This window comes from Meriones unguiculatus, chromosome 3, assembly GCF_030254825.1.
Source record: "Meriones unguiculatus strain TT.TT164.6M chromosome 3, Bangor_MerUng_6.1, whole genome shotgun sequence".
Taxonomy (NCBI): domain Eukaryota; kingdom Metazoa; phylum Chordata; class Mammalia; order Rodentia; family Muridae; genus Meriones; species Meriones unguiculatus.
In genome coordinates this window covers 21,376,901-21,393,725 of record NC_083351.1, presented here as the reverse complement: position 1 = coordinate 21,393,725, position 16,825 = coordinate 21,376,901, and the positions used below count along the sequence as shown (strand labels likewise).

The following is a 16,825-nucleotide window of genomic DNA, read 5'->3' as shown; positions in this document are numbered from 1 at the left end:
TCGTAGAATTACGGAACTCCTGATTGGTAGGCGGATGGGCAGGCTCTGGCTGTGGGCGGAGCCAAGGTGCCGCCCAGACACCGGCCACGTGCTTCCTTGCAGTGCACGGCGTGTGGGAGGAGTGGGGGTCCTGGAGCCTGTGCTCCCGCAGCTGCGGGCGGGGGTCCCGGAGCCGGATGCGGACCTGCGTGCCCCCCCAGCACGGCGGCAAGGCCTGCGAGGGTCCCGAGCTGCAGACTAAACTCTGCAGTATGGCCGCCTGCCCGGGTCAGTAGAGCCAAGGGGCTTGTAGTCAGGCGCTGCCCAGCCGGGTGGGGGTGGGGAACTGGAAGACCTAGGGGAGGCAGTCAGGCTCAGTGCCCTGGCCCTGAGGTGGGAGGGGTTCCCGTAGCCCGGACCACGCATGGGGAGACCGGAGGAGTACACCCGTCAGCAACCAATGGGAGGTGAAACCCAGCCCTGACCTGGCCTTGGCACAGTGTGACCCCATCAGAAGGGAGCTGCTTTCCAGCACCCATTCCTCCGTGCTGTCAGCTGCCCTTGCCGTAAATAGCACTCCGGTGTCCGTGGCACCGTGGCCACAGGGCTGGGCTTAGGTGTAGGTGAAGACCAAGAGGTGCCGCTACACCCCACATCCTCACACAAAACCTCACAGCCGGGACTTGGCCTTGGTGCTGCGTGGAGAGGTCTCGTGTGTTCCTGGAGCTCGTGACAGGCAGGCAGAACGAGGCCCGGTCACCACCCACTCACTCACTCCAGACCCTTTCATATGCCCAGCTCAGATGGCCTGGCCTGGCTCGGGTCTGTCTGAGTGGCCAGCAGGCTCTGCCATCTCCCCGTGGAAGTTGTTCCCACTAGCCCCACCCACGCCCTGCTCAACGGCCACCCCTGCTTGTGTCTCCCCATGCAGTGGAAGGCCAGTGGCTAGAATGGGGTCCCTGGGGCCCGTGCTCCTCATCATGTGCCAACGGGACCCAGCAGCGCAGCAGGAAGTGCAGCGTGGCCGGTCCAGCCTGGGCCACGTGCACGGGCGCCCTCACCGACACCCGTGAGTGCAGCAATCTCGACTGCCCCGGTGAGTGCCCGGTGTGAGGGTGGCAGGCGATAGCCCCGGCCCCTGAGGCACCTGTGGCCTCTCACGCTCCCCTTCTCTCATAGCCGCTGACGGCAAGTGGGGGCCGTGGAACGCGTGGAGCCTGTGCTCCAAGACGTGTGACACGGGCTGGCAACGTCGCTTCCGCATGTGCCAGGCCACCGGCACGCAGGGCTACCCTTGCGAGGGCACGGGAGAGGAGGTGAAGCCCTGTAGTGAGAAGAGGTGTCCAGGTACTACTGAGACAGCTGCCCAGGGCCGGGGCCGTGGGGGGGGACACATGTGTGACCCCCCGGCTGAGCCCCGCCCCACCCCCACCCTCTTCCCACAGCCTTCCACGAGATGTGTCGGGATGAGTATGTGATGCTGATGACGTGGAAGAAGGCGGCAGCGGGCGAGATCATTTACAACAAGTGTCCCCCCAATGCCTCCGGTAAGGGCGGGCAGCTGTCCCTGCAGACCCGTGCCCCGCCATCCCCGTTGCCCACATCTGGGCCCAAGCCCTGGGAACTGCACCCTGAGATGTGCAGGAGGGAGTAGGCGAGGCCTCGGCCCTAAGGCCCTGCTGTCTTGTCTCCGCAGGTTCTGCAAGCCGCCGCTGCCTCCTCAGTGCCCAGGGGGTGGCGTACTGGGGACTGCCCAGCTTTGCTCGGTGCATCTCCCACGAGTACCGATACCTGTACCTGTCAGTGAGTGTGCCTGGGTGGGCTGGAGAGCCCTAAGGATGTGTCCCAAGCCCTGACAGGCTTGTTCATTCCCCCATGCCTTAGTATAAGCTGCGTTTCTCTTTGGCAAACTCCGACTCATATGTCAGGGCCCTTTAGGCGTCTTCTTCTATCTCTGGTACATACCTCTGCGTTCCGACCCACAATCCCTCATCCTGAGCTTCTTAGACAGGGAGAGTTAAGAATGCAGTGAAGCTGGGCGTGGGCTCCCGCCTTTAACCCAGCACTGGAGAGGCAGAGGCAGGTGGGTCTCTGAGTTCGAGACCGGCTTGGTCTATGTAGCAAGATCCAGTACTGTCAGGGCTCCTGTCTCAAGGAACCAAAACACAAACAAAGAATGCATTTTAGTGTGCTCTGCCACACTGGGAGCCCTTTGAAGGCAGGGACAAAGTTGAAGTTATCTTTGAGTCTCCAGTTCCCAGCCTAGGGCTTGAGTGGGGGTAAGGATGCGATCAACAAATGTGGCCTACATGTACTTGTTTCTAGCCAAATTGGGTAGTGATGATGTGTTTGCACTGAGAGCTTGCATTCGAGGGATCCTGTGTGTGGACTTCAGAATGCCCAAGGGCCCTTAGGAACAGGGAGGGCCCAGTTCCCAAATCAGCATATCATTCTGAATTTGGACATCTGCGTCCCTTCTGTCTCCTAAATGACCTCTGACCCCTCCTCGGACTGTGCCTCCTGAGACCAGTCCCTCTATGATTTTGTATGCCCCCTCTCTTCCCGGATGCGCCTAGTGGGCCGATGGGAGGGCAGGCCAAGGGCTGGACCCGGTTCCTGATGCTGCAGTGACAGGGGCACGCATGTCACCCGCAGCTTCGGGAACACCTGGCTAAGGGCCAGCGCATGCTGGCAGGCGAGGGCATGTCACAGGTGGTGCGAAGCCTGCAGGAGCTCCTGGCGCGGCGCACCTACTACAGCGGGGACCTGCTCTTCTCCGTGGACATCCTGAGAAATGTCACCGACACCTTCAAGAGGGCCACCTACGTCCCTTCCGCTGACGATGTGCAGGTACCGCTCCCCAGTGGCCGGGGTCTGCTGGGGTGGGCGGCGCAGGGCGGCTCGGGCCTCCTGACCCAGTCTTCTTTCCCCAGCGTTTCTTCCAGGTGGTGAGTTTCATGGTGGACTCAGAGAATAAGGACAAGTGGGATGACGCCCAGCAGGTGAGGGGCCGGGCCTCCGGCTTTCTCCTCCTGAGACCCAAGCCCGCCTCAGGGCCCTCACCCCGACTCTGTTCCCAGGTGTCGCCTGGCTCTGTGCACTTGCTCCGTGTCGTGGAAGACTTCATTCACCTCGTGGGTGATGCTCTCAAGGCCTTTCAGAGCTCTCTGATTGTCACGGACAACCTGGGTACAAGGAGGCAGGCCGGGGAGGGGGTTCTGGATAGGATCAGAACCCTACTTCCCTGGGTTAGGGATGGCGATGCGGGTCGCTCCTTTCTTGTTCTTTTATTTACAAGTCTTGTTTTATCTCCCCCTAACCCCACGCCCTGTCTTTTTCTGTGTGTCTCCCTCCACTCCATTGTCTCCGCGTTCGTGAACCTCCCTTCTGCGTCGGTTCCAACTTCCGTGTGTCTCCCTGGTGTGTGTCTCCCGGCTGTCTCTTCCGCTGTGTGCCCCTCGCCTCCCTGTCCTGTCTTCGGCGTGCCCTGCCCTCCCTCCCTCGGCTGCAGTGATCAGTATTCAGAGGGAACCCATCTCAGCGGTGTCCAGTGACATCACATTTCCCATGCGGGGCCGCAGGGGCATGAAGGACTGGGTGCGACACTCAGAGGACCGCCTCTTCCTACCCAAGGAGGTGCTCAGCCTGTCCTCCCCGGGGAAGCCAGCCACACCTGGGGCAGCCACAGCAGGCAGCCCGGGCAGGGGGAGGGGCCCAGGAACGGTGCCCCCTGGCCCAGGCCACGCCCATCAGCGCCTTCTCCCGGCTGACCCAGATGAGTCCTCCTATTTTGTGATTGGTGCTGTGCTCTACCGCACCCTTGGCCTCATCCTGCCACCCCCCAGGTGAGTCCACCAGAGACCTCCACCCGCAGCCCGCGCGTACCTGGAGGCCCCTGGCCTGGGTGTGGGTGGGGTCACTTCTCAGAAACATGAAAGAGAAAGAGAGCCTAGGTGAAGTGTTGGCCTTGCAAGCCTGAGGTCCCCAGGACCTATGCCAGTGGTTCTCAACCTTCCTAATGCTGGGGCCTTTAATACAGTTCTCCATGTCGTGGGGACCCCCAACCAGAAAATTGTTTCTGTTGCTACTTCGTAATTTTGTTCCTGTTATGAATTGTAATGTGAACGTCTGTGGTTTTCTGTGGCATTCGGGGGTGATGACCCAAAGGTTGAGAAGCATTGACCTGCATAAAACAGCCTGGCATGCTGGGAAGGCAGTATGAGGTAGAGCTCTGGGCTTGTAGGCCGGCCTGCCCAGCTAGCTTCGAAAGGCCTGTGAGGGAGCCTGTCTGAGGAAGGAAAGCCGGACAGGGCCTGGGGAACAATATCTGGGGTTGCCTTCATGAAAACACATGTACACGTGCCCACACAGATCCACAAAACCAAAACGCCTAGGCGGTTCCTGGAGGCTGTGCTGGTGTCCAGGACTTTTCCAGCCAAGTGCTGGGCCCCACAGAGCTCTGCGCCTGCCCTCGGGCCTCAGCCCTGGCAGTCCCCAGCCATGACAGACAAAAGTTAAGTCTGGACACCTGCTAGCAGGGGCTGACCTCCGCCTCTGTCCCCCAGGCCTCCGCTTGCTGTCACCTCCCGGGTGATGACAGTGACTGTGCGTCCCCCCACCCAGCCTCCAGCTGAGCCTCTTATCACAGTGGAACTCTCCTACATCATCAATGTGAGTGAGGGCCCAGGTGGGGACCCTAGCTATCTGCCAACGCGGGGCCGGCGGCCTAGCTCAGGGAGGTGCTCTGTGCTGGCTGCTGGGCCTGACCTGTCCGCTGCTCTGACAGGCTGGATGATGGCAGTGTGCTACTCGAGCTAGGCTTTTTTACATATCTCTTTGCTCCCCCCAGGGCACCACTGACCCCCACTGTGCCAGCTGGGACTACTCAAGAGCGTGAGTTGGGGCAACCCTAGAGCCTCTCATCAGAAATAGTCTCCAACGTAGAAGGTCAAAGGGTTCCCTGGTGCCATCCTTGGCCTGAGGGTTCTAAGAGCACATCTTGGGGCTCCCTGCTGCCATTTCATGGATGTAGCCTTGTCCTGAATTTTGCCTGTCTGGGCAGTAGTCAGCCCTGGGTTTGGGGAGTACGGAGCTGGGCCCCGGGTTCATGCCACCTCTCCCTCATCCAAGAGATGCCAGCTCAGGGGACTGGAACACTGAGAACTGCCAGACCTTAGAGACCCAGGCGGCCCACACTCGCTGCCAGTGCCAGCACCTGTCCACCTTTGCTGTCCTGGCCCAGCCACCCAAGGACCTGGTGAGTGGGAGGGGGGTGCCTGGGCTGGTCAGGGCATCTATCCGGGTGACCCCAGACGTGGCTCCGTAGAGATGTACTTGTGGGGTTGCACACGGAAGGGGGAGCTGGTGTCGCTTACAGTCATGACATGGCTGCTCGGGAATACACAACAGCGGGTGAGTGCGAGCATGTGTGCACACGCGTGCCTCTGGTAACGTTTGGAAGAGCGTGGGTGACTGAGTGTAAACACATCTGTGCACGTGTGCCCTTCTGCACGTGAGGAGCATGCCTGCTTGCGTCAGACAGGGAGACTGGGTGCCCTATCTCTGCCCTCTCCCAGCAACCCATCTCCCACAGACGCTGGAGCTGGCAGGTGCTCCCTCTGTCCCCCTGGTGATCGGCTGTGCGGTATCCTGCATGGCCCTGCTCACACTGCTTGCCATCTATGCAGCCTTCTGGAGGTAAGTCGGACGCCGAGCAGGATGGGAGGTGGCTAGCTCTCCAGGGTCGGGCAAGCGGCCAATGCCTCTGCCCCTGCCCGCTGTGCCCTGTCAGGTTTATAAAATCAGAGCGCTCCATCATCTTGCTGAACTTCTGCCTGTCCATCCTGGCTTCCAACATCCTGATCCTCGTGGGCCAGTCTCGGGTGCTGAGCAAGGCAGGTGCAGGCTCCTGGGGGCGTGTGGGAAGAGGCATCAAGGGAGGAGGTGGAGGAGGAGAATGCCTGCAAGTGAGGGGAGATGGGTTTTCTTGTTTGTTTGTTTTTTTTAATGATTCATTTATTTTTATTTTATGTGCATTGGTGTTTTGCCTGCATGTGTGTCTGTGTGAGAGAGTCAGAGCCCCACGAACTGGAGTCACAGGCAACTGTGAGCTGCTGTGTGGGTGCTGGGAATTGAACCCTGGGTCCTCTAGAAGATTAGCCAGCGCTCTTAACCACAGAGCCATCTCTCTAACCCTGAGAGTGGATGTTTGTATGGATGTCCTGAGGATATGGATGTACATGTTGGAGAGGGTGTGTGTGAAGTAATGTGCAGGCATACTTGAAGGCATTGGTGCGTGCGTGCGTGCGTGTGTGTGTGTGTGTGTGTGTGTGTGTGTGTGTGTGTGTACTCAGTAATGAGTGTCTGTGTCCATCAGTAAATGTGTGCATGGGTGCCTAGGTGCATGTGTGTTGGGAGGGAGGCACTGGTCGGACCCCCACCTCTTGTCTGTGAGTCCTCCATCACCATCTGCCTGTGGATGCTCCATGCTGACTGTCCCTCCTACCCGCCCTGGCCCTCTGCACAGTGCCAGCGCTGTGAGAGCCAGGTGTGTGGTTCTGCTGGGCCACGACATGGCAAGTGCTCCTGTCTGCGTGGGTGGCCTGCCTGCCCGCCCGCCTCCCCGGATGCCTAGTGCTGTGTGCATGTCACCAGGCCTGTGTCGTGCTGTGTGTGGGTGCAGGAAGGCGGGGGTGCCTGGCAGGGCTCCGGTGGGGGAGGGGAGGCTCAGGTAGGCGGCTGGCCATGCAACGCTGCCTAGGCCCAGCAGCCAGTGTGGGAAGCTGGCAGCTCCCGCCCTGGCCACTGCTCAGGGCCGCTCCCTCCTGTTACCTTTCCCTGCAGGGCGTATGCACCATGACCGCCGCCTTCCTGCACTTCTTCTTTCTGTCCTCCTTTTGCTGGGTGCTTACAGAGGCCTGGCAATCCTATCTGGCTGTCATCGGGCGGATGCGCACCCGCCTGGTTCGCAAGCGCTTCCTCTGCCTGGGCTGGGGTGAGCGAGGCCAGTGCTGGACTCTGCTGTAGGGCCTGGAGTGGCAGGGGAAGCCAGGGACGTGCTGCCTGGACTCTGGCCCAGCTCTCTGGGGATGGGGTCAGTTGGGTTGGAGGATGATGGGGGGGCCCCTTGTGTCCCTGCAAGCCTTCTCACCTGCAACCTTGCCCTCCCCAGGTCTGCCCGCCCTGGTGGTGGCTGTGTCTGTTGGCTTTACCCGCACCAAAGGATATGGTACATCCAGCTAGTACGTGTGCCTCCTGTGGTGACGGTGGGGGTGGGAGGCTTGTCAGTCTGTTAGGGGAATTGGACTGGGTATTAGGTCTTCTTGGGCTGAGGTTTTGACCTCTGCTTATTGTAGTTCTTTGGGTAGACTTCCTTATCTTGGAGCCTCAGTTTCCCTGGCCGTAAAGGGGCATGTTGAGATTGGGTCATTTCTAAGCATCAGCGCACTTGGGGATCAGTTTACTTTTCTTTCTCTGGGGGTCTGATGTGAGTCTCTGTGGGAAAGGAAACAAGCTCGTCCAGATCTGGCTGTTTCTTCTTGTCTGGAGTCTTAGTATCTGCTGGTGATGTGGGCATGACTGCCTAGGGTCTGAGGTGGCGGACGAAGGGAGAAAGGGCTTTCTGGGTATCTGATTTCCTCTTTTCTCCCCGACCCCAGCTGCTGGCTCTCCCTAGAGGGTGGCCTTCTCTATGCCTTTGTGGGTCCAGCAGCAGTCATTGTCCTGGTATGTGTCCCTTTCAGCATCCAGGGAGGGGGTCATCACTTCCCTCTGCCTTCTCCCCCTGACCTCCAGCCCTCACCTGGGGACGTCCCTGCCCTGAGGGCACCTGGTGACCCTATCCCCCCCACTCTGCTCCACCGGGCCCCCTAGGTGAACATGCTCATTGGAATCATCGTCTTCAACAAGCTCATGGCTCGAGATGGCGTCTCTGACAAATCCAAGAAGCAGAGGGCCGGGTAAGGGGAGGGTCTCTGCAACTCAGCCTTCCTGGGAAATGTGCAGGGAGGGGGAGCCGAGTGCACCTCGGAGACTCAGGGTTTGCTGATGCCCACCCGGGCTCCCCAACCTTGGGGCATCAAGGGTGCAGGCAAGGTGGGCACCCGGAGTGCTCAGCTGCGGCCCCTCACCCACCCTAACCCAGCTCTCTCTCTCTCATCTGCCCTCCCCTCCTACCCTTCTCGGGGCTCATTCTGCCCCACTTCCCGGCTTCCCATGTGTCTCCCCCTTCTCCCGTGTCTGTGCCGCCCCCGAGGTCGGAGCGGTGCCCCTGGGCCAGCCTGCTCCTCCCCTGCTCAGCGTGTGGAGCGGTCCCCAGCCCCCTGCTCAGCTCAGCCTCGGCCAGGAATGCCATGTTAGTCGTGCCCCCTGGGGGGGCGGTGGGGATGGGCAGGGGCTAAGGAATGGGGGGGCAGCGCCCGTGGTGGGGACGGGAGGGATCTCAGCCCAGAGCCCTGGAGAGCTTGTCCTGCCCCGGCCTTCCTAACTGCTACATGCTCTGGAGCTCAGGGATGAGGTGGCTGAGGACAATGAGAGTGACTCCCTCCAAAGGTGCTGTGGCAGTGCGCCTCCACCCCCTTCTCTCTGGTCCCTGCCCCTGCTCTGGCTTAATTTTCTGCACAGGCACAGCTGCAGACCCCCTCCTCTCACTACCAACCTGAAGCTCCTGAGAATCGTAGGCCCTTAGAATCGTTGAGCTATTAAAACCTTCAAATTAGGCTGGTAGAATCTTAGAATAGGACAATCAGAAACTGGAGAATGCTGGGATGACAGAAGCATCCTTATCTGTCATAGCATCTTGACTTGAATTTCAGAGGCCTCGGACCTCACAGTCAGAGACAGCATCATGGAGGAAGGCAATTATTTCTGAGACATCCCAGCCTAGAAGCTAAGAATCTTAAAACCGCTGTTATGCAAGAGTAGAAAGGCCTTGGGCCCAACCCTCCTACTAGGGCTGGGCCACCCAACCAGTGAGAGCCAAGCTTTGTCACATCCCTCAGGGGGCCTTGGAGGCGGCTGGTGCCATCACTGCGGCTGCTCCACGATGCTCAAGGAGCAGTGAGCTTCATCCGCTTTGGGGTACCACCTCCCCGTGTGCCCAGTTTGCTGAATCAGCAGATCAGAGTAAGGGCCGTAGAGTCTGCCGCCAAGCTGGGTCTGTGGCCCAGCTCCCCTCTCTCTGTCCAGCTGGGCGCGCTCCAGTCTCCTCATCTGTCAATTGGGATACTAGTCCCCGGGCCTGTTTGCTGGAGTTGTTTTGATCACAATCTGAAATAATCTATGTAAAGTGTTCAGTGGAGAGCCTGGCAGAGAATCGCTGGTTAATCAATGGCAGCTCTTATTACTGTGATTAGAGCCTCTCTGGCTCTTGGCTCCGCCTCCACCCCAACCTTGCCTGGCTCAACTAGCCCTGAACCTCTCTCTCCATAGGACAGGTCTTGGCTCCCCTGCCCACCCGTCTTTCTACCTCAGCCTCTGGCTGTCTTTGCAGAGCGGTGCCACTCTGTCCTGTCTGGAGCTGTGCCTGACTCTCCACTGGGGATGCTGGGAGTGGCTCCTTGCCCACTAGGGCAAGACAGCCCCTTCTGTCTCTTGTTCCCCATGGGCTATAGCGGTTGTTGGGGATGGAGACCAGTCTGATGGCCGCAGCCTGTCTGCCTTTTGTCTCGGCAAGGAGGCCAGGGATACATAGGCTTGGGTCTGACCCCAGCTACAATGCTTTTGCCCTGGGTTCTGAGCAATCACCGGGAGCGGGAGGCTCCTCCAAGCCTCAACCTGGCTGGCTTGGCCCCATCTTCTCTGCAAGGATTTGTGCTGTGGCGTCCTCCACAAGCTCTGCCTGTCCGGTCTTCCTGTCTGGGGGTCTGTCTGTCTCATACCCCTCTTCCTGTGGCGGTCGTCTTTGTTCTTCGCTCCTCCTCTCCCCAGCCTGCTGTCTTGGAATCTCTGGGGACGTGGCTCTGACCTGTGTCTTTTTCCAAAGCTTCCAAGGTGCAAGTTGGGCCTGACACTCTCGCGTTTGCTTCTGTCTGCCCCTGCTTCCCTCCTGTTTCTACCTTCCTCATTCCGCTTCACAATCTCGCCTCTGTGCCTGCTTGATCCCGCTGCGTCCGTGCGTCCATCCCTCCTACCTCTCATGGCCCCTGCTCTGGCCCTGTAGTTGTCTTTGTCCTCTGTTTCTCCTCCAGTCCCGTGGCCCCTCTCTGCTTGGAAACACTCCTGAGGTCCTGGAGTTCGGGGCCCTGCCAGTCCCCAAGCTGAGTGGAGGCCCAGGCTCCTGCTGTCCTGTCTTGTGGAGTGGCGCTCTGACACGCTCTCTGCTGCCGTCCCTCTCAGGGCTTCCCTCTGGAGTTCCTGCGTGGTCCTGCCTCTCCTGGCGCTTACCTGGATGTCTGCTGTCCTGGCCATGACAGACCGCCGCTCCGTCCTCTTCCAGGCTCTCTTTGCCGTTTTCAACTCTGCTCAAGGCTTCGTCATCACTGCTGTGCACTGCTTCCTGCGCCGAGAGGTGGCTAGGCTCTTCTTGCTTGCCCACCCCATGCTGGGCTCTGGCTTCTCTCCACTGTGTGGTCCAGGGTGACCAGGGTGCTTCGGGCCCCTGGTTGTGAGGCCCTTCAGGCACTTCTAGCTCGGGCAGCCTTGAAGGCCTGGGCTTCCCTTCAGCTCCTTCTCCCTGAAAGCCCAGCCCAGGTGGCACCACCTTCAGGCTGGGTGCCTGTCTCTCCTTCTACTCTTACTCTGGGGTTCCTGGGGTGGGAAACCAGTCCACTATGGTGGGGGTAACATGGAGGCCTCAAGCCCAGCAGGTACTTCCTGCTCTCAGGTCCAGGACGTGGTAAAGTGCCAAATGGGTGTGTGTCGGGCTGATGAGAGCGAAGACTCCCCTGACTCATGCAAGAACGGGCAGCTGCAGATCCTGGTGAGCAAGGAGGCCCAAGCACAACTCTCCTGCCATAAGTTCCTTACCTTACCATCCCATCTGGGACACAGACTGGGTTTAACTGAGGCTCAGCTGCTGACAACAGGGTAGCGCTGGGCTAACCCCTGCCACGTTCAGCCTCCTCCCTACAGTTTGAGGCTCTGCTGGGTGGTACCTCAGGCTTGAGGATTGAGGAACAGGAGGGAAGAGCCTGAGCCTCTCCCGCCCTGACACATGTGTGTGTCTCTCTCTCTCCTCCCTCTGTCAACCTGCTCTCTCCCTCCCAACCTATAGTCAGACTTTGAAAAGGACGTGGATCTGGCTTGTCAGACAGGTGAGTCTATCAGATTGAACTAAGAAGTCCTTAAGCATGGGCAAGACAGGGTTCCCACACTCTGTCATAGCAGCCCTGATGGACACCTGGCTGCTGGTTTCTTTCTTTGACATTAGACAGGGACAGGTTAGATTTACCTCTGGGAAGGCCAGTCACCACTGCCTCGGGGCAAAACCCCCTCTGTAAGCCTCAGCTACACACCTAGGAAGGAGACAAAAGCACCGTCCGGGTCAGGTGGAAGGCACAGGGCCTACACGAATTTGGGGCCATGGAGTTTACAGTAGTTCACAGAGACTTGGCATGTGTTGGCTGCTGCATTCTTTCATTACCTCGGTGGCTTTCCTGGCATCTCTCTCCTGTCTTTCTCTAAGGTACATGCTTCCTTAGGGAATGGAAAAGAGCAAGACCTCGCTCCGACAGCTTTGGGGCTGTGGGGTAGAAGTTAGGTCATGTTCCAGCGCACTCATGGGAGTTTAAGCCTTGGCTTTCCTGCTCTGCATTTCTTGGGCCCATGATCCAGTTGCCTTTCTGGTCTCTCTGGTATGGGGGAGAGCACCAACCACCTCCCCAGAACTCAGTTTCTCTTGAGGCTTCCCAAGCTCAGAAGCTCAGTCCCCATCCAAACCTGGGCAGGAGGCTGTCATCACAGGCCCCTCTTCCTTAGGGCTTACCTCTCTCTCCCATCTCTGTCCTCAGTTCTGTTCAAGGAGGTCAACACTTGCAACCCCTCCACCATCACTGGCACTCTGTCCCGCCTGTCTCTGGATGAGGACGAGGAGCCCAAGTCCTGTCTCGTGGGCCCTGAGGGTGGCCTCAGCTTCTCGCCACTGCCTGGGAACATCCTAGTGCCCATGGCAGCCTCACCAGGTCTAGGGGAGCCACCGCCACCCCAAGAGACCAACCCTGTGTACATGTGCGGGGAGGGTGGCCTGCGGCAGTTGGACCTTACGTGGATACGGCCAAGCGAACCGGGGTCTGAGGGGGACTACATGGTGCTGCCCCGGCGGACTTTGAGCCTGCAGCCTGGTGGGGGGGGGACAGGGGGTGAGGAGGCCCCAAGGGCCCGGCCTGAGGGGACCCCCCGGCGGGCTGCCAAGACGCTGGCCCACACTGAAGGCTACCCCAGCTTCCTGTCTGTGGAGCACTCCGGTCTAGGGCTGGGCCCTGCCTATGGGTCTCTCCAGAACCCATATGGAATGACCTTCCAACCACCACCACCGACACCCAGCGCCCGCCAAGTACCAGAGCCAGGGGAACGCAGCCGGACCATGCCCCGTACAGTGCCTGGCTCCACCATGAAGCTGGGCTCCCTTGAGGTGAGGGGCTGTGCGGCGGGGGGGAAAGGGGGCTTGGGAGGGGAGGAGGCTACCTACTGTGTGCCTGAGGCCATGCCTAAGTCATAGGCTGCAGACAGGAAGGAACAGCCAGGTGTATCCTTCCTTCTACTGGAGCTCAAAGAGCTCAGCTCCGAGAAGACTCTGGATTGTCTGAATGCCTCAAATGGGCGAAGCTTCATGAATTCACTCACTAGTGTTCCGATACCCACTCTGGGCGACTGGTCAGGATGAGCCCTCCGTTAACGCAGCCATGGCTCGGGTGCCCACTGGGTAAGGAAGAGGCTGAGCCTGAGCCTCTGGGGCGTGTGGAGGTCCTATGCCCGACTCAGGTTGCTGACCTGTGGCAATGAGATGTTGTGCATACTGCACCATCTCTCTAAGCCTCACTTCCTGTGTGTCAGCGGGGGTAGCACAGAGACCTCTGTAGCAACGGAGAATGGGATGTTTCTGCTTTGATTCCTGTGTGGAATAAGTAGAAAGTGCTAGAAAACTGGAAGATGCTGTTATCACAGGAGTTGGCCTGGGGTGGGGAAATGGAAGCCCCTCTGTTTCCTCTGGCCTGCCCCTTGCAGGCCAGAACATGTAGATCAGTAGAAGCCCAAAGGAGAACTCTGAGGCATTCTGGAACTCTTAATTGGAGGGCTGAGGGGGATGTGGATAAAGAGGTTGGAGTCACAGCTTCTGCACAAGTAGCTGCTCGTGTCTAGCCTGGAAAAGTTGCTGTCTGTCCTCTGCACAAAGACAATTAAGTTAGCAGCTAGAGAGGTCACATAGTTTAGCTTTGTGCCTAAAATGTTCCCCGAACATTTGGTGCCTGCTCCTGCCACAGATGGCAGCAAAACAGGAAGGCGTTGACAAAGACAGAAAAGATGACATCAGTGGTGGGGAGGCAGTGTGCTTAGCATTAGGGTGGGTTTTGTTCTGTGGGCACCTGCCCATGGTTGGAGGGGCCAGTGCTGGGCTTCTTGTGTGGGAGGTAGTAATAAATGTGGCAGAAGCTTGACAGGTCAAGGAGAGTGTCCAGAATAGTATGGGCCCAGTGGAGGCCCAGGCGTGGGTCTGCTGAGCCTCTGGAGCACTGTGGTAGGGAAAGCAGAGCTGCTGCCTGTAGAAAGAGAGGTGGAGCTAGGGATGGGCAAGACTTAGTGACAGAAAAGCAAGGTGGACGGTGGAGGCGGAGCCCTGGGAAGCAGGTGGAAAATCAAGAGAGTGGAGTCAGGTTGGGTCTTACAGAAAGTCCACCTCACGGTCTGACGTCACCTCTGAGGGGCCTGGGGCCAAGTGGCAAGTCCTTTTTCCTTCCTTCCCTGGGTCTCGGTTTCTCCATCTAACTGGGACAGTTGGCCTTGCTCTCCTGAGTCCTCTCAATGCTAGCATTCTAAGACTCTGAAGTCGTCTTGAGTGGCACTGGATGTCACCGAGCTTGTTGGGGCCTTGCTGGTGGCCTTGACCAGGTGAGGGTCACAAGAGCATGAGGAAGCAGGGAGTCAAATGAAGCAAGGTGGGGCAGCTTGGGTGGGCATGAGAAGGCCCAAATTCCCCTTGTGGGGCAACTACAGGATTCCAGGGAGGGGGCGGGGAGCACGGTGCAGGAGAGAACGCTAGACTCCAGGGCACGGAGAACACACATGGTCTGTGTGGTCCTACGTGGTGGTTGCCTCTTCACAGCTGACCTGTGTTTACATCCATGTGTGTGCTCCCAGGAGCATGCCACGTCACATGTGTGCATCGCAGACCTCTGCTACCGTGCTGTGACCCCAGGGCTAGCCCACAAGATAAGGATTCTCAGCTCCAGGGTCTGGGTGGGGGAAGGTGCCATACAGTCCTGGGACCCAAGGTTCCCCGCAAAAATTCCCTTTCTCATGGCCTGCTTCTTGCTCCGTAGCGGAAGAAGCTTCGATATTCAGACTTGGACTTCGAGGTGAGTGCTGGTGCTGGGAAGGGGAGTATCCCAGAAGGTTGATCCCTAAAACTATCCCAAGCCCCATTGCAGAGCCCAGTCTGGGGCCACCAAGCCTCTGGATTCCCTGGCATCTCCCCCACTGTCCTACTCACCCCCCACTCCCGTTACTATGGGGCGGAAACAGGTGTAGGGAGTGAGGGAGACAGACAAAGAGAGGGAGGGGAGGGGGAGAAGCAAGCGCCAGCCTTGCCCCAGATGGGCCAGTAGGCCCAGGACAGAGGGCAGGGGAGCACTCCTCCTGACACCCAAGTGGCCCCCAGAAGGTGATGCACACCCGGAAACGGCACTCGGAACTCTACCACGAGCTCAACCAGAAGTTCCACACTTTCGACCGCTACCGCAGCCAGTCCTCAACCAAGGTGAGGCTCTTCCGGTGCTTCCCTGGCCCACAGGGACCAAGTGCCTGGTCCCTGAGGTGGGGTGAGACTTGGTGGAGCGTGTCCTTGGCTAGAGTGGTTCTTACGCTGCTGAAGTACCCCCGGGTGAGGCGGCCTCCGAGGGGCGCTCGCCTGGATAACCGCAGCTCCCCTCACCGAGGGCCTGCCTGTGTGAGCAGCAGTTTTAGCGTTGCATGGGGGTGGGAGGGTGCCACAGAGAGCTAACCCTGACAGGGCTCCCCACGACTGGAAAGGAAGGCGGGCAGACAGGAGACATGACCTCAGGGGAAGGCCATTGCAGTCAATGAGGGTCAGGAGCCCGGCAGTTGTATTTGACTGCGCCTCACACCTCAGTGACACTGGGCAGTCTAAACCCTCCTGGGACATCCTTGGTTCGCTCTGTACGGTGAGGGTACCAAAGGCTCGCCCTGCTCCTCCCGCAGGAGAAACCCAGCCCCGGGGAACGCCCTGGCCTGTCCCAGCACAGGAGGCATCAAAGCTGGAGCACCTTCAAATCTATGACACTGGGCTCACTGCCCCCCAAGCCCCGAGAACGGCTGGCTCTGCACCGGACAGCGGCCTGGGAGCCCACAGAACCGCCAGATGGCGACTTCCAGACAGAGGTGTGAGTGCCACGCCGGACTGCCCACTGCACAGAAATATATATCTATTTTCACACTCCACTTTGGAACTACCAGGAGCCAGCGCCCCTCCCCCTCCCGAGGCTGGGCAGGAGGTGCCGAGGACTCAGCCTGGCTGGGGGCAGCCAGACTGGCAGGGCCTGGGGACCAGGACCCCTCCTTGTTCTCAGAGGGCCCTTAGCCACACACACTGGAGCCTCGTCTTTGCCCCAGCCTGTCTGTCCCTGTCCTGGGCTGGGGAGGGGGGAGGGAAACTTTGTCGGGAATAAACTTCACTCTGTGGATTTGGCTGCCGAATCATTTGCTGCGCCTAGGCAGAGCCCAGCCCTGGGACCCCAACTTCGTTCCTCTAGCTCCATAGATGTGTAGTGGGGTCAGGCCGAGCCTGACTGAGAAGGGCTAGCTGCATGCTGACCCTGTCTTTGGCCTTGACTCCCTTCGTACACACCCCTCATCTGCTCTGGGCTGGGGTAAGAAGCTGGAATGTGGTAGGTAGGACACTCTGGGACTGAGTGATTGTCCCAGTCATGGCTGCCTTTCTCCAGGGCCGGGGCTCAGGCTGCTTGCACTGGGTTGTTATCAGGACAGGGTTCCAGGTGGGTGTCAGACACATCGCATACATGTCCTCAGTTCCTCACAGCATCCATGATGGAAAACTTGCACATTCTGTGCTAAAAAAAAAAAAAATGAGATATCGGAAAGTGATGTGCTCAGGGTCACAGTCAAAGGCAGAGTCTGTTCCCACACAGGCTTGGAGGGGGCAGCATTTCAGCTCAGCTTTTTGGGGCTTGACCTTCATGGCCGAAGCGGAGCCATGAGGAGCTGGATTGTGGTGGAGCCTTTGGTGTGGTAGAGGGTCTGGGGGTGCAGAAGCGAGGCTGGTTTGGTGTTGGAGGGCGGGACTCTGAGGCTCACTACAGATTGTATTCTTCACACGTCTGAGTTCCTGGGCACGGGGACAAGGGGACATAGGATCAGCATGCGGAAGGGTTTGTGCTGCATGCTGTGTGTGGTTCTTCCAGGCAGGCGGGAGCTAAGGATGCCGCAGTGGCCATAGGTGTGGCTTGATAACCTAGTCATTTAGTAATGTGGCCATCTCAATCCACCCCTGGGGACTCCTGAAGCACAAATCCAGTCCCTGGAGAATACAAAGAGAAGGGACAGCTCTTTGGGGTGGGTTATCACAGCTGATGGCCTCAAACTGGCTTGAGGGAGGCACTTTTTCGATTCTTCAGGCTTCAGCAAGGCTTCTCCATCCCACTGTAATCCTGCCTGA

General features: G+C 58.9%; 1 protein-coding gene across 13 annotated transcripts in view; it reads left to right on the top strand.

Moving 5' to 3' along the window:
• Positions 1-15,834, top strand: part of Adgrb2 (adhesion G protein-coupled receptor B2) — a 61,215-nt gene extending 45,381 nt beyond the window's left edge. For 3 of the 13 annotated variants that reach the window (XM_060379477.1, XM_021636685.2, XM_021636659.2), the window contains 26 exons: positions 103-267; positions 911-1,075; positions 1,159-1,326; positions 1,425-1,526; positions 1,676-1,782; positions 2,635-2,829; positions 2,913-2,981; positions 3,060-3,168; positions 3,491-3,824; positions 4,545-4,650; positions 4,829-4,872; positions 5,110-5,236; positions 5,573-5,676; positions 5,771-5,873; positions 6,823-6,973; positions 7,151-7,220; positions 7,638-7,704; positions 7,852-7,937; positions 8,234-8,332; positions 10,315-10,486; positions 10,802-10,897; positions 11,192-11,231; positions 11,928-12,547; positions 14,454-14,489; positions 14,792-14,890; positions 15,352-15,834. In XM_060379477.1, the coding sequence (XP_060235460.1) occupies positions 103-267; positions 911-1,075; positions 1,159-1,326; positions 1,425-1,526; positions 1,676-1,782; positions 2,635-2,829; positions 2,913-2,981; positions 3,060-3,168; positions 3,491-3,824; positions 4,545-4,650; positions 4,829-4,872; positions 5,110-5,236; positions 5,573-5,676; positions 5,771-5,873; positions 6,823-6,973; positions 7,151-7,220; positions 7,638-7,704; positions 7,852-7,937; positions 8,234-8,332; positions 10,315-10,486; positions 10,802-10,897; positions 11,192-11,231; positions 11,928-12,547; positions 14,454-14,489; positions 14,792-14,890; positions 15,352-15,537 (3,620 nt within the window). In that variant the 3' untranslated portion in view covers positions 15,538-15,834. The remainder of the gene's footprint in view (positions 1-102; positions 268-910; positions 1,076-1,158; positions 1,327-1,424; positions 1,527-1,675; positions 1,783-2,634; positions 2,830-2,912; positions 2,982-3,059; positions 3,169-3,490; positions 3,825-4,544; positions 4,651-4,828; positions 4,873-5,109; positions 5,237-5,572; positions 5,677-5,770; positions 5,874-6,822; positions 6,974-7,150; positions 7,221-7,637; positions 7,705-7,851; positions 7,938-8,233; positions 8,333-10,314; positions 10,487-10,801; positions 10,898-11,191; positions 11,232-11,927; positions 12,548-14,453; positions 14,490-14,791; positions 14,891-15,351) is intronic. The other 10 variants (XM_060379482.1, XM_021636702.2, XM_021636677.2 and 7 more) reach the window with 5 other exon arrangements.
• Positions 15,835-16,825: the final 991 nt, after the last annotated feature.